At 43.3% G+C, this 21,421-nt stretch overlaps 1 protein-coding gene across 2 annotated transcripts in view; it reads right to left on the reverse strand.

Moving 5' to 3' along the window:
* Positions 1-21,421, reverse strand: part of stab2 (stabilin 2) — a 191,852-nt gene that overhangs the window by 80,793 nt on the left and 89,638 nt on the right. For both annotated transcript variants that reach the window (XM_073058832.1, XM_073058831.1), the window contains exons 30-37: positions 19,410-19,521; positions 12,755-12,832; positions 10,136-10,234; positions 9,449-9,547; positions 6,406-6,537; positions 4,602-4,730; positions 1,715-1,771; positions 1,519-1,614 (exon numbers count right to left, since the gene is read on the reverse strand). In XM_073058832.1, the coding sequence (XP_072914933.1) occupies positions 1,519-1,614; positions 1,715-1,771; positions 4,602-4,730; positions 6,406-6,537; positions 9,449-9,547; positions 10,136-10,234; positions 12,755-12,832; positions 19,410-19,521 (802 nt within the window). The remainder of the gene's footprint in view (positions 1-1,518; positions 1,615-1,714; positions 1,772-4,601; positions 4,731-6,405; positions 6,538-9,448; positions 9,548-10,135; positions 10,235-12,754; positions 12,833-19,409; positions 19,522-21,421) is intronic.

Consider the following 21,421-nt stretch of genomic DNA (forward strand, 5'->3'; position numbering starts at 1 on the left):
TGAAATGTGCATATGGACCAGAGAAGAACGGGGCTGGGGAGACATAAGGTGCTAGTTTGGTTGGGAGACCAGGAAGCCAAATCTGGTCCCTAATGTCTAATCAATGCACTAGGTACCCTTCATAATAAGTCATAGATTAACACAGGCTATTTGGCCTAACTAGTCCAAGCTAACCACAGCATCCTCCCTGCTAGTTCGGTCCATAACCCTCCAGGACTCTCCCCTCCGTGTACCTATCCCTGTGCCTCTTAAGTGTTGCAGTTGTACCTGCCTGCATCACTTCCTCTGGAATCAAGTGGGATTTCAGCTTGCAAACACGAGGAAATCTGCAGATGCTGGAAATTCAAGCAACACACACAAAACGCTGGTGGAACACAGCAGGTCAGGCAGCATCTATAGGGAGAAGCGCTGTTGACGTTTCGGGCTGAGACCCTTTGTCAGGACTAACTGAAAGGAAAGATAGTAAGAGATTTGAATGTAGGAGGGGGAGGGGGAAATGCGAAATGATAGGAGAAGACCGGAAGGGGTGGGGTGAAGCTAAGAGCTGGAAAGGTGATTGGCAAAAGGGATACAGAGCTGGAGAAGGGAAAGGATCATAGGACTTACAGAGCTAGAGAAGGGAAAGGATATTACAGAGCTGCAGACTGGGAGACCATTTCGCTGAACACCTACACTCTGTCCGCCATTGAACGCCCCATTCCCATTCTGATATGTCTATCCATGGCCTCCTCTACTGTCAAGATGATGCCACACTCAGGTTGGAGGAGCAACACCTTATATTCCAGCTGGATAGCCTCCAACCTGATGGCAGGAACATTGACTACTCTAACTTCCGTTTATGCCCCTCCTCCCCTTCTTACCCCATCCCTGATATATTTAGTATTTTCCCCCTCCCCTTTTTTTCTCTCTCTCTGCCCATCACTCTGCCTGTTCTCCATTTCCCTCTGGTGCTCCCCTCCCCCTTTCTTTCTCCCTAGGCCTTCTGTCCCATGATCCTTTCCCTTCTCCAGCTCTGTATCCCTTTTGCCAATCACCTTTCCAGCTCTCAGCTTCACCCCACCCCCTCCGGCCTTCTCCTATCATTTTGCATTTCCCCCTCCCCCTCCTACTTTCAAATTTCTTACTATCTTTCCCGTCGGTTAGTCCTGACGAAGGGTCTTGGCCCGAAACATCGACAGTGCTTCTTCCTATAGATGCTGCCTGGCCTGCTGTGTTACACCAGCATTTTGTGTGTGTTGCTGGGATTTCAGCCTCTTCTCCTTTCCTTTCTAGTCCTAATAGGAAGGGTCACGGCCTGAAACGCTGATTCTTTACGCCTCTCCATAGGTTCTACCTGTGCTGCTGAGTTCCTTAGTACTTTGTGTGCGTTGGTCTGGATTTTCAACATCTGCAGTATCTCTTATGTTTAGGCTTGTAGATCAAGGTTTTGCACAATGGTTGTGATTGTTGTCAATGACATATATTTGACCATGAACTATATTCCATTTGTACCTTATATCAGATATGAATTTTACTTACAATCACAGTTTTCACACAGGTTGATGAACATCCAAGGTAGAGTAACCTCTTCCCATGTAGATATGATACAAGGATACAGCTCTTCCTCTTCCCTGGCTGAGGAAAGAAAAATAAAAAGATTAAAATACAACAAAATTCTGCACCAAAGCTGAGGAATATTTCCCATCATATTCCGACAAGGAAAGTCAGTTCTTACCATGGGAGTTAATCTAGCAGGACAGTTCGGTTTCTGCTGACAATTAATGCACCTGCCCTTTAGGAAAGAACAAATATTTAAGTTCATTGTCATTCATCTATACATGTGTATACAGCTAAACGAAACAACGTTCCTCTGGGGCCAAGGTGCAAAACTCAATTTGCTTAGTTACAATCCAACACATACAGTCCCAAAATAATATTAGCACAAGTCCCTGAGAGGCACGGACTGAAGATTGACCGGCTGACATAAAGTGTGAGGTGCATGCTTATGTTAGGCAGTATAATGTTACTGGCTCATTATAATAAATGAACAGTTGTATAAATATGTGAAACAGCAGCAATGAAAGATGAAAAGTGACCAGAGCAGGATGAGATTTAGGGAATGGGGAGGAGGCAGCCTGACATTCAGACAGGGTGTACATGTGTGCTTGGTGCCGGCAGGGTATTAAGTCTAACAGCCTGGAGAAAGAAGCTGTTACCCATCCTGACTGTTCTTGTCCTTATGCTGCGGTACCCTCTGTCTGACAGGAGAATCAAAGAGGTGGTGGGAAGGATTTGAGGGGTCTTTGACAAGGTTGGAGATAGTTATACATGGGAGCTTTGTGAGTTCCATGTAGCCTATTACAAATCAACTCTTCTCAGGCTTCCAACCAGGTACAGAGATAAATTGTAAATGACGTTTCAATGACAAATTCTGCCACCTTTGTCATGGATGATGCCTGGGCATGTCTAGCCCGGTAGTATATATACCCTTGTCGTTCGTCCCTCTTGATTGGTTGGTCCTTATCCAATCAGGTTTTCCCTGTCCCACCTGGTTTACAATCAAATTCCAGTTCTTACCTAAAACGAGACCTTTGTCTTTGTTAAAATTCTTTTTTAATGGCTTCCTTCACCAGGCAGTCCCAAAACCTATCAGTGCAGCACAGTAGTTTTGTGCAGTCGAAGTCAATCCTATGGCCTTTGCGAATGCAACGTTCTGCTACCGCCAAACGGATACACCTCCTGTGCTCCTTGATGCAGGTTTCTATCACAGATACAAGCATCTTCACTATCAAGGACACCTTCCAAAAGCACTGCCTCAAGAGGGCAGTATCCATCACTAAGGACCCTCAAAATCCAGCACATGCCCTCTTCTCACTACCATTGGGGAGGAAGTACAAGAGTCTGAAGACTCATACTCAATGTTTTAGGAAATGCTTCCTCCCCTCTACCATCAGATTCCTGAACAGACAATGAACACCACCTCACTATTCCTTTTCCACACTATTTATTCACTTGTTTTTGTTGTAGTTTATAGCAATTTATTATGGCTGCGCTGTACTGCTACCACAAAACAACAAATTTCACAACTACCTGATTCTGATTGTGAACTTCCTGAAGTACGATAAGCAACTTCTTGAAAAGCATAAGGGTTCCACTATGCTGGGCCACGTTAACTCAGTTTAATTTGTTAGATGGATATGAGCTATCCCATCACATAATTGCAAGAAAAGCTCTGGACTTCTCCCTGGTATTCTTGGTACCATTTGGCACTTTGGGACCAGTGAGAAACTGACTATTCTCACATCGTTTTTAGCACAAGCCTGTGACTACTACATTGCCTACATTAAAGCGATTGCTATATTCAGAAGTTCTCTGTTACAGTTATGGAGACAGAGTAATACAGCAGGCAAACAGGCCCTTTGGCCCAGCCTCTCCATGCTGACCAGGATACCAACTTAAGCTGATGCAATTTCATCCAAGCCTTATATGGTAAAGATCAGGTCTCATATAACTTATTCACAGAGGTACCCCCAAACACTACTGTTACATGTGTGGAAAGGGTTGATAGCTGTGTAAGGAAAGAGTTGTTATATGTGTAACACAATATGGAAGTTTGTAAGAAAAAAAGGAGTTGGTCTGGGATGTGGGAATATTTTGGAAAAGTACAAGGGAACCAGTCCACAGCAACGTATTGGGCACTTAGTGTGAGTACCAGTAGAGAGTACTGGAGAGTAGGTCACAATGAAATACGTGTTTGCCTGGGAAAGTATTGAGTCAGGGATCTTGAAGGGTATTGAAAATGGACAATTTCTTTGTGAGTCTTCTCTTAGTTCATGACTAGTGCTAAGAGCTGGAGAAAGAGCCATGGACACTGAAGGGGGAGGGGAAAGGGGGAAGTGGGAGGAAGAGGGAGAGAGGAAGAGCGGAAGAGAGAAGGAAAGGGGAGACCGAGAGAAAGTCGTTGAGAGAGGTGGAGGGAAAGGGGGTGAGAGACAGAGAGAGAAACAGAGAAAATGGAAAAGCTGTTGGATACTTTAGCTTCCCTCCAGCAGTATATTGTGTGGCACAGTTTAGTGATTGTGTAATGTATTTTTTCCTTGTTTACTATTTTATTTATCACTCTTCTTTCCTTCTGTATTTTATGCATTATATAACTCTCAATAAAGTAATTTCTCATAACCTTTAACATGTGTACTGTGCCTCATTTGTTTGCAAATATGTCTTGCTGCTGAATCAGGAAAGAATAAGGAACGAATGTTAATATTTTTTTCATTACAAGCTGTCAGGTTAGTGAGTCAGGGTAGTTCAATAACTTGGGACTGCGAGTTCCTGAGGATCAGGGAAGTGGCTCTCACAATGCTCCCTCTTGCACTTGCAGTGGTGACGGGGAAGGTTGCAGACCCTGTGCACGATCTGGATGCCGTGTTCAGAGCTACGAGTAGCTCCTTCGCATCTAGAGACCTGAGCACAAACGCATTCGGAGCTACGAGTAGCTCCTTCACATCTAGAGACCTGAGCACAAACGCATTCGGAGCTACGAGTAGCTCCTTCACATCTAGAGACCTGAGTACAAACGCATTCGGAGTTACGAGTAGCTCCTTCGAATCGCTTTGATCTCTTACCGGTAACACAGTGGGATCTTTGGTGTCACATCGATTTTTCTGGATCTCCAGAACCTTTGTCAGTCCGTGGATCATTCCTTTGTCTGTTTCCACATTGGTGAAGTTGACTGGTGCGTCATTCACAAAGAGCTACAAGTAATAGGGTCACAGAGAGATACAGTGCAGTCACTTACACATTAGGGGCAAGTTGCTGGACTCAATTAAACTATCATCCATCAACTCCTCCACATAGCAAGGTGCATGTAAATTCCTTCTCTCAGAGTCATGAACCTTGGGAATTCTCTGCCCCAGAGGGTGGTGGAGGCAAGATCATTAGCTATATTTAAGGTGGAGATAGTTAAATATTTGGAAGTCAGGGGAATTGAGGGTGATGGGGAAATTGGTGCAGAAGAGGAATTATGACCAGCGTAGATCATATTGAATGATAGGGCAGACTTGAGGGGCTGTGGCGAACTACATATACCTGTCTGGACATGCCCCCTGCTGACTGCTCCTGTGGCTCCTCCCACAGACCACGGTATAAAGGCGATTGAGGCCTGAGCCCGGCCCTCATTCTCCAGGATGTAGTATGGTGGTCAACTACTGCTTGTTCTTTCTTCCAGTCAATAAAAGCCGATATTTCGACTTCACATCTCAGAGAGTTATTGATGGTGTATCAGGGGCCGGGTGGCCTACTCCTGCAAATATTTTCACATTCGAGTGGAGTTTATTAATTAAGTAATCTGGAATCAGAGGCAGCAATCATGACTATAAAACCCCGTTTGGTTTCACAACTGCGCTTCAGGGAAGAGTTTTTAAACCAATCGGTTTGGCCAGACCTAGGATGGCACGGTCACGCAGCGGTTAGCACAACGCTTTCCAGCGCCAGCAGTCAGGGTTCAGTTCCCATGCTGTCTGTAAGGAGGTTGTACCTTCTCCTCATGACCACGTGGGCTTCCTCCAGTTTCCTTGCAAATTCCAAACACATGCCGGTTAGGGTTAGTGGGTTGTGGGCACACTGTATTGGTGCTGAAGGCGTAGTGACACCCTCAGACTGTGTAGATTGCTGACGTAAACTATACATTTCACTGTATATTTCAATGTTTTGATGTACTTGTGACAAATAAAGCTATCTTTCATCTCTAGCATGCAGGTATATTCTTAATATTATAGAGCAAACTGTACAATTTTAATAAATTGTTTGTCGTTGGTGAGGAGGGAGGAGAGTTATGTTTCTGCTTGTCCACACCATTCCTTTTATTAGGAAACCTATGCCAGCCAGTGACGTAACTGGTCTGTGCAATCGCTCTTCATGGCTAGCTACATCCCCAGATGCTCCACACTGTCTGCTAGCTTACTACATCCAAACCCAGTGCTTAGGTCAGTTTGTTTTCACTCTTAATTTATGCATGCACTTTGTTTAAATTAAAAGGCAAGTTTATTCGTCACATGTACATCGAAACATACGGCGAGATGTGTCACTTGCGTCACATCAATCAGCGAGGATTGTGCGGGGCAGCCCGCAAGTGTTGCCATGCTTCTGGTGCCAACACAGCGTGCCCACAGCTCACTAGCCCTATCCCGCGCGTTGTTGGGATGCGGGAGGAAACCGGAGCACCCAGGGGAAACCCATGCGGTCACAGGAGAACAAACAAGCTCCTTACAGACAGTGGTGGGAATTGACTCTGATCTTACAGCTGAAGCCTTAAAGTGCTCTTGTCTTTATTTGAAGCCCTGTTTCAACCTCTAGTATCTCCATTCATGAAGTCTGTCAACGTTGTACGCCATAGGATGCACTGTTGAACACACAATGCATGTACTGTACCTGGTCATTTCTTCGAAAGAAACCAACTTGAAATGAAAATCCGAGCATAGTCTCTCGGTGCATCCCATTGTGCATATCACTCTCCGTCAGTTTCTGATCCAGAATGACGTGGTATTTGAGTAAATCTTCATCCTGTTAGAAAGATCAGGAGATAATATTCTCTACATCCTTTAATAACCCTTAGGTTAGCAAAGCTGACACATGGAGAGAAGCTTACATTCATTACAGCTTGGAAGAATGAGACGGGATCTCTTAGAAACCTACAAAACTTTATCAGAGCTGGACAGATTAGACATTGGAAAGATCTGGCTAGGCACAGCTCGTACATTATCTATAAATTTACTGTTGACACAACTGTTGACAGAATCTCATCCAGAAACATAGAAAACCTACAGGCCCTTCAGCCCACAATGCTGTGTCGAACATGTACTTACTTTAGAAATTACCTAGGGTTACCCATAGCCCTCTATTTTTCTAAGCTCCACATACCTATCCAAGAAACTCTTAAAAGACCCTATTGTATCCACCTCCACCACCATCACCGGTAGCCCATTCCACACACTGACAACTCTGTGCATAAAAAAAACTTACCCCTGACATCCCCTCTGAACCTACGTCTGAGCACCTTAAGACTGTGCCCTCTCGTGTTGGCCATTTTAGCCCTGGGAAAAAAGCCTCTGACTATCCACACGATAAATGCCTCTCATTATCTTATACACTTCTATCAGGTCACCTCTCATCTTCCGTCACTCCAAGGAGAAAAGGCCGAGGAAGGTGACAAGGAATCAGAATCAGGTTTAATATCAATGGCATATGTCATAAAATCTGTTGTTTTGCGGCAGCAGTACGTTGCAACACATAATAGCTGCATTGTCAGGAAATTTATAGGCGGCATCTGAGCTGTGCCTGGCCACACTGTTGTGGGTGTACAGAGAGTAGAGCAGTGGCTAAGCATACATCCTTGAGATGTGCTAGATTTGATTGTCAGCAAGAAGGAAATGTTATTTTGGATTTGCACTGACTGTCATCTCCCAATGAGGAAGTCAAGGACCAGTTGCAGAGAGAGGTACAGAGGCCCAGGCTTTGGAGCTCGCTGATTAGTTGAGCGGCAGTCTGATGTAGGCATTGCTGTTGTCCAGGTGATCCAAGGCCAAGTGGGGAGCCAGTGAGACTACTGTGGCGATAGGCAAACTGCAGCTGGTCCAGGTCTATGCTTAGTCAGGAGTTGATTCAGGATGGGAGTGCAAATGGGCAATAGTCACTGAGGCAGCTCACCCTGCTCTTCTCGGGCACTGGTACAGTTCCATTCTTCCTCTCAAAGTGTGCATGAAAGGCACTGAGCTCACCTGGGAGTGAAACATCACAGCCATTCATGATGTTAGTTTTCACCTTGTAGGAAGCAATGGCCTACAAGCCCTGCCAGACCTACATCCAAACCCAATTTCTCTCAGGATCAATAAAGTATGTCTGACTGTCTGTCTGATTTCCATCTCTAATTTCAATTGGAGTTATTTCTTCTCTCTTAAAATAGCCTTTCATAGGTTGTACCTGGACTTCTTAATTAGTTCTAGATCCGCCGATCATGAATGCCACAGATCTAACCCTCAGCAGACTATGAATCTCTTGGTTCATCCATGGCTTTTTGGTTTGGTTATGTCCGGTATGTTCTCGAGGGCACACACTCATCCACACCGGGTTTATGAAGACTCATGGGGAGAACAAGGGATATGGTGAGATGGTGAGATGGTGGGACCATGGTATTGAATTGAGCTGATCAACCACAATGACCCTGAGAGGTGGAGCGGATTCAGAGGTTTGAGTGGCTGACTCCTGGTCCTATTTTCCATATTTCTACATCGTTTACTATTAATTTATTTTAGCAATGAGGCAAGGGTTTCTTCAGTAGCTTTATAGAAGGTACTGATTTTCACAGGGGCAATTATCAGTCAAAAGCAACTACTTTTGTAGACTGTGGATGTGGAGAGAGAAACAGAGTTAGAGCCATTGGATGAACGTATTGCTGAGGATTTATAAGGCATTGATCAGACCACACTTGGAGAATTGCAAGCAGTTTAGGGCCCCTAATCTAAGGAAGGATATGCCAGCATGGGAGAGGTCTAGAGGAGGTACATGAGAATGATACCAAGAATGAAAGGGTTAATGTTTGAGGAGTATTTGATGGTCGGGTCCTGCATTTGCTGGAGTTTAGAAGAATGAGGGGGGATTTCATTGAAACCTATTGAATATTGATAGGCCTAGATAGAGTGGAAGTGGAGAGGATGTTTCCTGTAGTGGGGGAGTCTAGGACCAGAGGGCACAGGCTCAGAATAGAAGGACGTCCCTTTAGAACAGAGATGAAGAGGAATTTCTTTAGCCAAAGGGTGGTGAATCTGTGGAATTCATTGCCACAGACAGCTGTGGAGGCCAAGTCGTTGGGTGTATTTAATGTGGAGATTGTTAGGCTTTTGATTAGTCAGAGCATCAAAGGTTATGGGGGGAGAAAGCAGGAGAATGGGATTGAGAGGGTTAATAAATCAGCTAAGATGGAATGGTGGCGCAGAGTCAAGGGGCCAAAAGTCCCAATTCCTCTCCTATGTCCTATGGTCTCATGAAACGGGGCAGCCATCACCCCCATGAATATTTAATGGATATGATCTATTTAAATCAAAAAATAAAGATACTTAAGAAAGGCAAGGAGCGTAGGTGCAGTGAGCTGGTGTGCAGTTTATTTCAGTAACACTTAAGGATGAATTACTTTGCTCTCATAGGTTCATGCAAGGACTGGAGACCACTCAGGGGGGATGGGCTATTCCAGCCCTGACGTTTTCCTGCAAGCTGGACCATTCCTTGGATACTACTTCATCTTCACAGAACCTGTGTTCCTTTGTTGTAATTATTCAGAACTAATCATGAATGAAATTGTTCACAGGAATCAGCCATGTGAGTTCAGGAATGTTTTTATCATGCTTATCTTATTCTGGCTTTGCCTTGGAAGTTCCACATTTAATTTCAGTTTCATGACTTGCCCTAGTAAGAAACATACCAGAGTATCAATGCCTTTCTCCTTGAGATACTTCTCAATGGCCTCGTTGTTTGGTGGGTAGACAGTGTAGGCGCTCGCACTCTCAATCTGTGTCAAGTTCTGTTGATGAAGCAGAAAAATAGGCATCTTTAAGACCTGATCATTTTCCCTCCTCCCTCTTCTCTGTTTTTCCATTCTCCATCCCGTGTCCCCTCTTACCCCTTCTCATCTCCTCAGCTGCCCATCGCCTCCAGCTGGTGCCCCTCCTCCTTCCCTTTCTCCCATGGTCCATTCTCCTCTCCTATCAGGCTCCTTCTTTCTCAGTCCTTTACTTCTTCCACCTATCACCCCCTCCCCCAGATTCTCACTTTGTCCCTCCTCCCCCACCTACCCCCTCACCTAGTTTCACCTATCGCCTGCCAGCTTGTACTCGTTCCCCTCACCCCATCTTGTTATTCTGGCTTCTTCCCTCTTCCTTTCCAGTCCTGACAAAAGATCTCGGCCCGAAATATCAACGGTTTATTCGTCTCCATAGATGCTGGCTGACTTGCTGAGTTCCTCCAGCATTTTGTGTCTGTTTATCTGGATACCCAGCATCTGCAGAATCTCGTGTCTATGCTTAAGCAATTTAACATTTTTGACTTGCTTCCGTGCAGGCATTGTGAGTAGTAGTACTTCATGATCATCTGGGCTCTATAACGGTCTTACCTTTATCATCTCTTTGAAGCGAGAATAATCGGGCATCTGGTCCAGTCTTGACAGCAGGCTGACTGGAGCATCACTCATTTCTTGTTCGGGTATTAGAACCTACAATATCAAGAGCTGTTGTTACAATGCCATGAAGAATATTGGCCTGAAATGATCCAAATCTGTGTTTGTAATGGTGTCTTTAATTAATTTGCTTCTAAATTTATGGATACATGAAGATTTCATTGTGAGAGAATGGGATCTGAGAATTGGGAGATAAAGGTTTGGTTAATGTACATTAACCATGTACACCAACTTTCACAGAATATCCCAACACACCTTAAGTACTTTGAAATTTAGCCTCTGCTGTAACGCAAGGAACACAGCAGCTAATTTTACACAGCAAGACCCCATACGCAGAGACCTTTAGGCAAGGGTAATAAACACAGAATGTAGAAAAGTACAACAGAGCCTATTATGCTGTGGAAACCTAATTAAATGCTTGATTAAATAATTCCTTCTGCTTTCACAAAGGCCGTATCCCTCCATTCTCTGCACATTCATGTGCATCAGTACTCTCTTCCCTCTCCTCCCCTTCCTTTCCAATCCTGCTGACTTTCCCAACCTGGGGTCCACAGACCCCTCAGTTGATGATAAGGCTCCATGACACAAAAAAGGTTCAGAACCATTGTTCCATTACGTTTCTCCCCATACCACTCTCGACAGCACATACCAAGCACCCACCGTTCTACGTGGAGGAAATTTGCCCACACATCTCCCGTGAACTTACCCCCCCCACCTTCATCTAAACTGCATGCCCTCCAATATGAGGCATTTTTGACATCTACTCTACCTATGCCTCTCATAACCTCAAACTCCCATCAGGTTTCCCCTCAGCCTCCCCTCCACCAGAACTCATTCACCAGAATATCCACATTCTTCCAAATCTGACGTTCCTGAATTCAGTAGTTCCTCCACTCGTGGGCAAGATGGATCAATGACTAAGTTTCATTTCACTGTTACCAGTGAAGAGTTAAATATTGACAACTTGCCAAGGGGTCTTCTTCAATACAGTGTCATTCATGCTCCTTTGAGAAAATAGAGAAGGACTCAAAGGAAGTGGCCATTCAAATTCAGATTCATTTATTTGTACATCGAAACATACAGTGAAATGCGTGATTTCCATTAACAACCAACACAACCTAAGTCGGTGTTGCTACCTATGCCAACCCAGCATGCCCACAATGTTCAGCAGAACAATACAGGCAGCAACAACAGGACGACAGTAAAACAAGCCCCATTCTTCACACCACCCTCCAATCATCCACCCATGACCTCACAGACACAGACACAGTCCTTCAACCCCAGGACTGGTCAGCACCAGGCCTTCAGCCTTCAGTTGATCTGGACTCACAGACAATGGGTCCTAGAAACTTTCTACAGGGGCACAATCGAGAGCATCCTGACTGGCTGCATCACTGCCTGGTATGGGAACTGTACCTCCCTTAAACACAGGATTCTGCAGAGAGTGGTGCGGACAGCCCAGCGCACCTGTAATTGTGAACTTCCCATGATTTAGGATATTTACAAGGACAGATGTGTAAATAGTGCCCATAGGATCACTGGGGATCTGAGTCACCCCAACCACAATCTATTCCAGCTGCTACCATCCGGGAAATGGTACCGCAGCATAAAAGCCAGGACCAACAGGCTCTGGGACAGCTTCTTCTACCAGGATATCAGACTGATTAACTCATGCTGATTTGAGTGTACTCTATGCTACATGACTGTTTTATTTATTATTATAAATTACTATGATTGAACATTGCACATTTAGACAGAGATGTAACGGAAAGATTTTTACTCCTCATGTATGTGAAGGATTTAAGAAATAAAGTCAAATCAATTCAATTTGTCTTTCCCGACGGACTCACAGACCCAGGCTTTGGCTATCACATCCTAACATCTGAACAGAGTTAAGAATAAATGTCCAAATGATGGTTAGATTTTTGGAATTATCTTCCCAAGAAAACTCTGGTGGCCCAGTTTCTAAGTATATTACAGATGGAGATATGAAGGAAATCAAAGTTTGGTGCAAGAAACTTGTGCTAAGAGTCAGCTTTGGTTAGAAGTTGCAAATGGTGTGAGGTGTGACTTGTACCAGTTTCTGTTTCTTATGGTTTTTTTGTTGGTCTAACAAATACAGAAAGATATACAATTCGTTTTGTTTCGTGTGCCATACTCTGCCAGAGCCTCGGCGACCACTTTGTTTTTCAAAGTGTTTGTCTTGGAGGAAAGATTCTGTGAGTGGTCCCCCACGTCCTTCTCACAGCGCGGTTGCTTTTTTTTTTACGAGGCCGAGTTGTGAGCTCGACACTCACACTCAATTTGTTTACTGGGTTGCAAATGATACTAAATTCATTTTTTGATCATTTTGAAAAACATCCAAAACAAATAGTGTACAAGAACATGTGTAATTTGGCTATATTTAGCAACTAATGAATCATAGCTAATTCTTCAGAATCACTTGTCAGTTCCATGTATTTTAAATTATCTCATTCACAATATATACATTTTATTAGTAAGGAGGAAATCTATTATCAGACAGGAAGCACGATGCACCGTGAACATTGACTATACCTTATCAATGACGTGCATAATCCCATTTGTTAATGCTATATCAGGATTGAGTAGGTTTGCACCTCCTATCGTGGCTTTCTGGAAAAACAAAAAAGTTAATGTTAGTACAACCAGGGCATAACTTGACCGTATAATTCTGGCGAGTCAAGTGTAAATCACCAGCAAAACTTCTCCTTCACTGTTTTCTCCCTGGACTTAGTACATGTACTGGGTGTAGGATAAATTAGTGCATTGAGCCTCTTGTGAATCTATTAGGTGTATGGGTTTCAAGTTCAAGTTTATTGTCCTCTGACTGTACATATATACAACCAAATGAAACAAAGTTCCTCCAGACCATGGTGCACCTCTAGTACATATATCACACACAGCACATAAAACAAAATATTACCACAAATAAATTAATAAAATATAATTCACAATGCATGTGAATTGTGCAGCACAGGTAAAGAGTAAACATTAACAACTCGCTGTGCTAGTGACGCGACCTCGGTGTTGGCAGGGTATTTATTAGTCTCACAGCCTGAGGGGAGAATCTGTTACCCAGTCTGACAGTCCTAGTCCTGGTGCTCCTGTACTTCCTCCCTGACTGGAGTGGGTCAAAGAGATCGAGGGATGGATGGTAGGGATCCTCAGCACTGCTTTGGGACCTTCATATACAGTGCTCCTAGTAAATGACACAAAGAGGGGAGAGGGAGACCTCAGTCTATCTGAGGGAATCTTCCTCATCCTTTGTCCCCTCTGTAGGTAGACACCTAAAGCCTGCACATAGCTGAGGTTAGGCAACAATTAGTACAAGGCAACGAGAAACCATTCTAACTGGTTACATAATCCCACCGTCCGGAAGGACCCTTTAACTAGGCTCACTGTTTGTGTGGACTGTTATGTTCTGAGATACTGTTATCCTCATCATGTCACTTGCATTTAAAACTTCTATTCTTTTCCACTTTAATGCAATGGAAATGACCCTGAGTGAGCCCAATGTTTCAGATGTGATAATAATGAAAGCAGCTACATTGGTATAATTAACCATAAACATAAACTTTGAGTTTATACCCTTCCCTTTCTCAATACGGAATATAGCAGTCCACTTGATAGACACCCCACCCACCCGCAACCATTCACTTACTCCGCCACCAAAGCACAGTAGCTACAGTTTGTACTGACAGCAGCAATTCACCGAGACTCCTTTGACACTGTTCAAACTCACCACCTTTACCAAATGGAAGGACAAGGACAGCAAAAGCAAAGGGAACACCACCCCTCGAAATTGCCTTCCAAGCCACACGCCAGTATGAATGAGAAATACCCCTTCAAAATCCTGGAGCTCTCTACCTAACAGCACTGTGCGTGTACCCACACCTCGAGAACTGCAGTCGTTCAAGAAGGCAGCTCACTCAAGGGCAACCAGAGATGGGCAATAGAATTCCTCCTTACTAGTAAAAGTCTGTATCCCTTGAATCTATCTATCTATCTATCTATCTATCTATCTGTTTATCAGTAACAGGCTCTTCAGGACCAATGACCTGTGCTGGCTAATTACACCCCTGTGTCTAATTAACCTATACCTGTACGTCTTTGGAAAGTGAAAGAAAACTGGAGCACCTGGAGGAAACCCAAGTGGTCAAGGGACGAATGTACAAACTCCTTACAGTAAGTGGTGGATTTGAACCTGGGTCACCGGCGCTGCAATAGCATTATGCCAACCACTGTGCTAAGCTAAGTCAATCTTTATCAGGAGCCTTTCAGGTCAGATCACACTCCACCCAGCCCACAATTGCTGCACACCTCCCCTCACCTGGGCCAGGTGTGCATTACAGACTTCGCCTACTCTCCACTTGTTGGTGGCAGCCCCTCACTACAACACTTCTGAGATCCTGTCCTTGGAGTGCATCAAAAGAATCTGCAGAAGGTTGTAAATCTAGTCGGCTCCATCTTGGGTACTAGCCTACAAAGTACCCAGGACATCTTTACGGAGGGGTGTCTCAGAAAGGCAGCGTCCATTATTAAGGACCTCCAGCACCCAGGGCATGCCCGTTTCTCACTGTTACCATCAGGCAGGAGATACAGGAGCCTGAAGGCACACACTCAGCGATTCAGGAACAGCTTCTTCCCCTCTGCCATCCGATTCCTATATGGACATTGAACCCATGAACACTACCTCACTTTTTTAATATACAGCATTTATGTTTTTACACATTTTAAAAAATCTATTCAATATACATAATTGATTTACTTGTTTATTTATTATTATGTTTTATTTATGTTTTTCTCTTTCTGCTAGATTATGTATTGCATTGAACAGCTGCTGCTAAGTTAACAAATTTCATGTCACATGGTGGTGATAATAAACCTGATTCTGATTGTCTCTGACAAGGGGAAAGCCGGCTGGGAACTTTGCTATCAGAGCCTCCTATTGTTTCCATTCAGAAATATTTACAAACTGTTGAACTTGGCATAATTAATTTAGAACATAAAGAGTCCAACACAGGGGCAGGCTGTTTGGCAAACTAATTAGGCAAACTAAACAAATTTGTAATCTAATGCTTAATTAAACTAATCCTGTCTACCCACACAAAGTCCATACTTCTCCATTCTCGGTGCATCCATGAGCCAACCTAAGAGCCTATTTTAAATCTGTCATATTTACCTCCAGCATTACTCCCGCCAACACATTTCAGGTACCCAACGATCTCCTTTTAAAAGGAAACGAGTCCCGCAATTCTTTGAACTTTTCCCCTCACACCTAAATGCAGGACCTCTGGTCTTAGACATTGATCCTGGGAGAAAGGTCAGCTCTCTAGTCTATTTATGCCTCTGGTTATCTTAAAAACTTCTGTCAGGTTTTCCCTTAGACTCCACACACTCTTAGTCAACCCTGGAGTCTAATGCCCTCACAGTGCATCGTGTACAAGGCTAGAGTCTAATGCCCTCACAGTGCATCGTGTACAAGGCTAGAGTCTAATGCCCTCACAGTGCATCGTGTACAAGGCTAGAGTCTAATGCCCTCACAGTGCATCATGTATAAGGCTAGAGTCTAATGCCCTCACAGTGCATCGTGTACAAGGCTAGACAGGGAGTTAAACACCTCAAAAATCATCCGAGCCGGAAGCTTTCTTCAGGGTTTTTAATGAAAAAAACTTGTAAAATGATATTGCTGTTTCAAGGGCAAATAAATTGTGGGTGGAGATCAGTCTCTTTCTACCATGTGTGCTTCAAGTTGAAATCCAAATTAACCCGGACAAGTTATGATGTAAAAAGCAACTTATGAACAGGAAGTGATGTTTGTACAAAACAAACTACATACAAAATAAGCAGCACCTCTAGAGGCAGAATACCTAGTCTCTCTAACATCTCCCCATGCCACATCCTCTAACCCAGGCAGCATCCTGGTAAACCTCTTCTGCACCCTCTCCAAAGCCGCCACATTCTTCCTATAATGGGCAACCAGAAATTAATGCAATACTCCAGATGTGGGATAATCAGTTTTATAAAGGTGTAACATAACTCCCTGAGCCTTGAACTCAATGTTTCCACTATAAAGGAAAGAATTCAATTTAAACCAATTTTATTTGAAAAAAATAATTCAATCCAATATTTAGGTAACAGTTTTTTAAATGAGAATGGGATGGGATCTGGGAATACAGATCCACAATTCCTTGAAAGTGTTGTCACAAAAGGTCATAAAGAGATCTTTTGGCACATTGGCCTCATAAATCAATATATTGAGTATGGGAGTTGGGATGTAATATTGAGGTTGTATAAGACATTGCTGAGGCCTAATCTGATGTATGGTGCACAGTTTTGGTCACCTACCTGCAGGAAAGATATCAATAAAATTAAAAGAGTACAGAGAAAATTTACAAGCATGTTGCTGGGATTTGAGAACCTGAGTTATAGCGAAAGGTTGAATAAGTTAGGACTTTATTCCCTGGACCTTAGAAGAATGAGGGGAAATTTGATAGAGGTATATGAAATTTTGAGGGGTTTTGATAGGATAAATGCAAGCAGACCTTTTCTATTGAAGTTGGGTGAGACTAGAACAAGAGGTCATGGGTTAAGGATGAAAGGTGAAAAGTTTAAGGGGAACTTGAGGGGGAACTTCTTCACTCAGAGGGTGGTGAATGTGGAACAAGCTGCCTTGGAAGTGGTGGATGTGGGTTTGATTTCAATACTTAAGAGAAGTTTGAATAAGTACATGAATGCGACTAATAGTTCAGCATAGACTAGATGGACCGAAGGGCCTAATTCTGTGCTGTAGTGCTCAATGACTATATATATCTAGTGTCCCACTCACTTTCCCTGATGGACATGATTTGATCCCACTCTCTAGAAGATCTGGGGACATATCCCTCAAATCCTGGCCAATTTCTAATCCCTTATTCAACATCACTAACCAGAGCATTATCGCAATGCACACATGGGAGTTTGCTATGTACAAGATGGCTGCTGAGCTTCCTACTTGACACTATTTGCTAAGTGTGTCATTGGCTATAAAACACTTTGGAAGTGCTGAGGCTGAGAAATGTTCACTTAAGTATGACAGGCTTAACCGAGACTGAGCACAATGTGATGGTGCCTGACATACAGCTCTGCTCCTTGCTACACACACAAAATGCTGGAGAATCTCAGCAGGAAAGGTTATCCTGCCCAAAGGTCTCGGCCCGAAACATCGGCTGTACTCTTTTCCTAGATGCTGCCTGGGGGCCTGCTGAGTTCCTCCAGCATTTTGCGTGTGTTGCTCGGATTTCCAGCATCTGCAGATTCTCTCTTGTTTGTGATTGGATTTCATCTCTGATCCTTGATCAGAAATGAGCGAGAACCTTCAAGAAAGACCTGTAATGAATGCTGGTAAGAATCAGGTTTGCACTCAACCCCATTAGTAACGGTTTTTACTAAGAAAGTTGCTTTATAACAATAATGCTATTGAAATACTGTGGATGAACATACCTACCACGTTGGAAACTGGGGAGCTGTGTACACAGCTCAGCATATCACAGCATTCAGACTCCCTCCGATGGATTCGCTCTTCACCTCTCATGCCTCAGTAAAGCAGCCAGCATAATCAACGCCCCCGCCCACCCCAGACATTCTCACTTCTCTCCCTTTCCATCGGGCAGAAGATACAAAAGCCTGAAAACATTTACCACCAGGCTCAAGGACAGCTTCTACCACACTATCACTGGACTCTCGAATGAACTTCTTTACATTTACATCATTTATTATTATATTGTATTTTGTCCTTTACTGTGCCTATTGTCTTGTTTATTAATTATTGTACTGTCTTGCACTGTTTTGTGCACTTTATGTAGTCCCGTGTAGGTCTGAAGTCTAATGTAGTTTTGTGTTGTTTCACGTAGTCTAGTGTAGTTTTGTGTTGTTTCATGTAGCACCATGGTCCTGGAGGAACGTTGTTTCATTTTTACTGTGTACTGTATCAGCAGTTATGGTTGAAATCATCTTGACTTGACTTGTACGATAAGATAGACACTTGGCCTCACGATCTACCTTGTTATGATCTTGCACTTTATTGTTTACCGGCACTGCACTTGTTCAGTAGCTGTTGCATTTGATTCTGCATTGTTATTGTTTTACCTTATTCTGGCTCAATGCACCGTGTAATGATTTGATCTGTTTAACTACTATACATGGTAAGCGATTCACTGTACATGTGATAGTAATATACCAATTTACATTTCTGTAAAGTAAGTAGTACAAGTATCTACTGTGTTACCAAGTTCTGGGTTATAGAAAATTATTGTTACATGCTTTATAAATCATAGAACAGAGAACATAACAGCTTAATACAGACCCTTTGGCAAAAGATGTTGTGCTGACCTTTTAACCTACTCTAAGCTCAGTCTAACCCTTCCCTCCCACATAGCCCTCCACTTTTCATTCATCTATGTGCCTATCTAAGAGTCCCTTAAAATTCCCTATTGTATCCACCTCTACCAGCACCCACCACTCTCTGTGTAAAAAAATTTACCTCTGACATGCCCTCTATGCTTTCCTCCAAACCCCTTAAAATTATGCCCCCTTGTACTAGCCATTTCCATCCTAGGAAAATAACTCTGCCTGTCCACTCAATCTATGCCTCTTATCATCTTGCATACTGCCATCAAGTTGCCTCACATCCTTCTTTGCTCCAAAGAGAAAAGCCCTAAGCTTGCTTAACTATCCTCATTGACACAGCATCCTGGTAAATCTCTGCACCTTCTCTAAATCCTTTCTATAATGAGGCAACCAGAACTGAGCACAATATTCCAAGTGTGGCCTTGTGATTCTATACCGAAACATTTGGATAGGTATGTGGATGACAGGGATAAGGAGGGCTATGGTCCAGGTGCAGACTGATGGGATAAGCAGTTGAAATAGTTTGGCATGTACATGTACTAGATGGGCTGAAGGGCCTTTCCTGTGCTGTACTTCTCTATGACTCCACATACAGAATAAAATGCGCTCTCATGGAATTAATGAGAGAGAAGTAAATAAGCGCATAATTTATTTTTTATCAGCTCACATTTCTTGATGCACCTGAAAATGATACGGCTTTGCATTATGGAAAATTGAGATAACGATGGTTTTGTAGGAATGCAACTTCCTGTAACCTGGGGATCGCCTGTACTTCATTAATGATACTGTTCCCACCACTAACCTCATCCTGGTTGACAAGGGATAAGAAGCTGCCCGGCAGGATTGTGGGCAGTGAATTCGATGAAAGATTCAGAAGATCCGCAAGACTGTATACTCCATTTAGCACATGATACCTAAGAGAGAAAAAAAATGCTTTAAAATGCAACTCTGCACAGATAAATTAAACCTCCTCTCACTTACTCAGTCATGGCACAACACAAAAAGGAACAATACCATTGCAGCAAAAACTGCAGCTATTGGAAACCTCAAGTAAAAACAGAACATGCTGGAAACACTCAGTGGGTCAGGCAGCATCTGTGGAGAGAGAAACAGAATTCAAGATGTTAACTGTTTCTCTCTCTGCAGTTGCTGCCTGACCTGCTGAGCGTTTTCAGCATTTCTGTTTTGATTGAGGAAACTTGTAGCTTCTCCGCGTCCTTTCCATAGATGAGAATGCTTTGAAGGAAAGACTGGCCAGGCAATTGAACCTCCATCACTATCCTATGTTATCTGGTGATTGTGAGTTATATGGTGCATGTGAGTCCCTTATTATCATTTAATATCATTTTCCATTGTTACTTTATTATTATTATTTTTACATAATAATTGCTGTATTTATATATTTTATAATTTACTCTTAATATTATTTGGGTCTCTTGCACAGAAAACAACCTATCAGGATACATCACAGCTTGGTACAGAAATTGCTCTGTCCAAATTGCAGGAAGTTGTGATTGCAACCTGGTCCATCACAAGAACACCCTCCCCTCTATTGACAACACACACACAAAATGCTGGAGGAACTCAGCAAGTCAGGCAGCTTCTATGGAGGGAAATTAACTGTTGAGGTTTCGGGTCAAGATCCTTCATCAGGTCTCAATGTCTGTTTGTTTCCCTCCACCAATCTGCTGAGTTCCGCCAGTACATAGTTCATTGCTCAAGGTTTCCAGCGTCTGCAGGATGTCTTGAGTTCACTCCATTGACTCTGTCTACACTTCCAACTACCTTGGGAAAGCAGCCACTATAATCGAGGACTGCACCCATCCCAGACCTTCTCTCTTCTCATCCCTTCCATTGGGAAGAAGATACAAAAGCTTGGGCACATGTACCAGCAGGCTCAAGGACAGCTTCTACCCCATTGACTCCTGAAAAGACCCTCCATACAGTGAGAGTGAATTCTGGACCTCTTAACTTTCCTTGTGATGGCCTTTTCACTTTGTCTACCTGCACCGTACTTTCTCCATAACTATAACACTCTATTCTGCATTTTGTTTTTCTCCTTTGGTAATTCTGCAATGTACCTATGTATGGAATGATCATCTGGATGGCACATGAAGCAGTCTTTCACAGTATTATTTTTTAGTTTTTAGTTGTATTTAGAGATACAGCATGGTTACAGGTCCTTCCAGCCCTACAAGCTCGAGCTACCCCATTACCTACTAACCCTAACCCCTATATCTTTAGGATTTGGGAGGAAACCAGATTATCTAGAGGAAAACCCTGCAGTCACGAAGAGAATGTAGAAACTCCTTACAGACAGCAGCAAGAATTGAACCCAGATCACTGGTGCTGTAAAGTGTCATGGCAACCACCACACATCATGTGACTATAATAAATCAATTACCAATTTCCACATCAAAAAATTCCAGAGGAATTATTTCCGGGAGTGAACTGATTCAAGAACGAGGAAGGAAATTGAGGAGATGTATGGTGAGGTTTATTAATGTGAAGGCAGGGCCACTCTGGGCTGCAGAGGACTCTTGAACTCACACACACCTAAGACAGAAGTTGAGGTGTTCAATGTGTGTGTCAGCTCCTATCAGAGCTTTGTGTGATCCAACTGTCACGTATGCGCGGAGCTAGAATGACAACCGAGTAGCTGGATTAAATGTTTTTAATGAGTTATGTCAGCCATGGCACACAGGGGGCAATGTGCAGATTGGGGACAACGAACCGGGCTTGCAGAACTGAAAATGTGCACACTTCAAAAGCCCATACAAAAAGAAAGGGCCTCCTAGACGTAGGAGGCCTGAT

The sequence above is a fragment of the Hemitrygon akajei genome, chromosome 10 (assembly GCF_048418815.1).
Source record: "Hemitrygon akajei chromosome 10, sHemAka1.3, whole genome shotgun sequence".
In the NCBI taxonomy this organism is placed as follows: Eukaryota; Metazoa; Chordata; class Chondrichthyes; order Myliobatiformes; family Dasyatidae; genus Hemitrygon; species Hemitrygon akajei.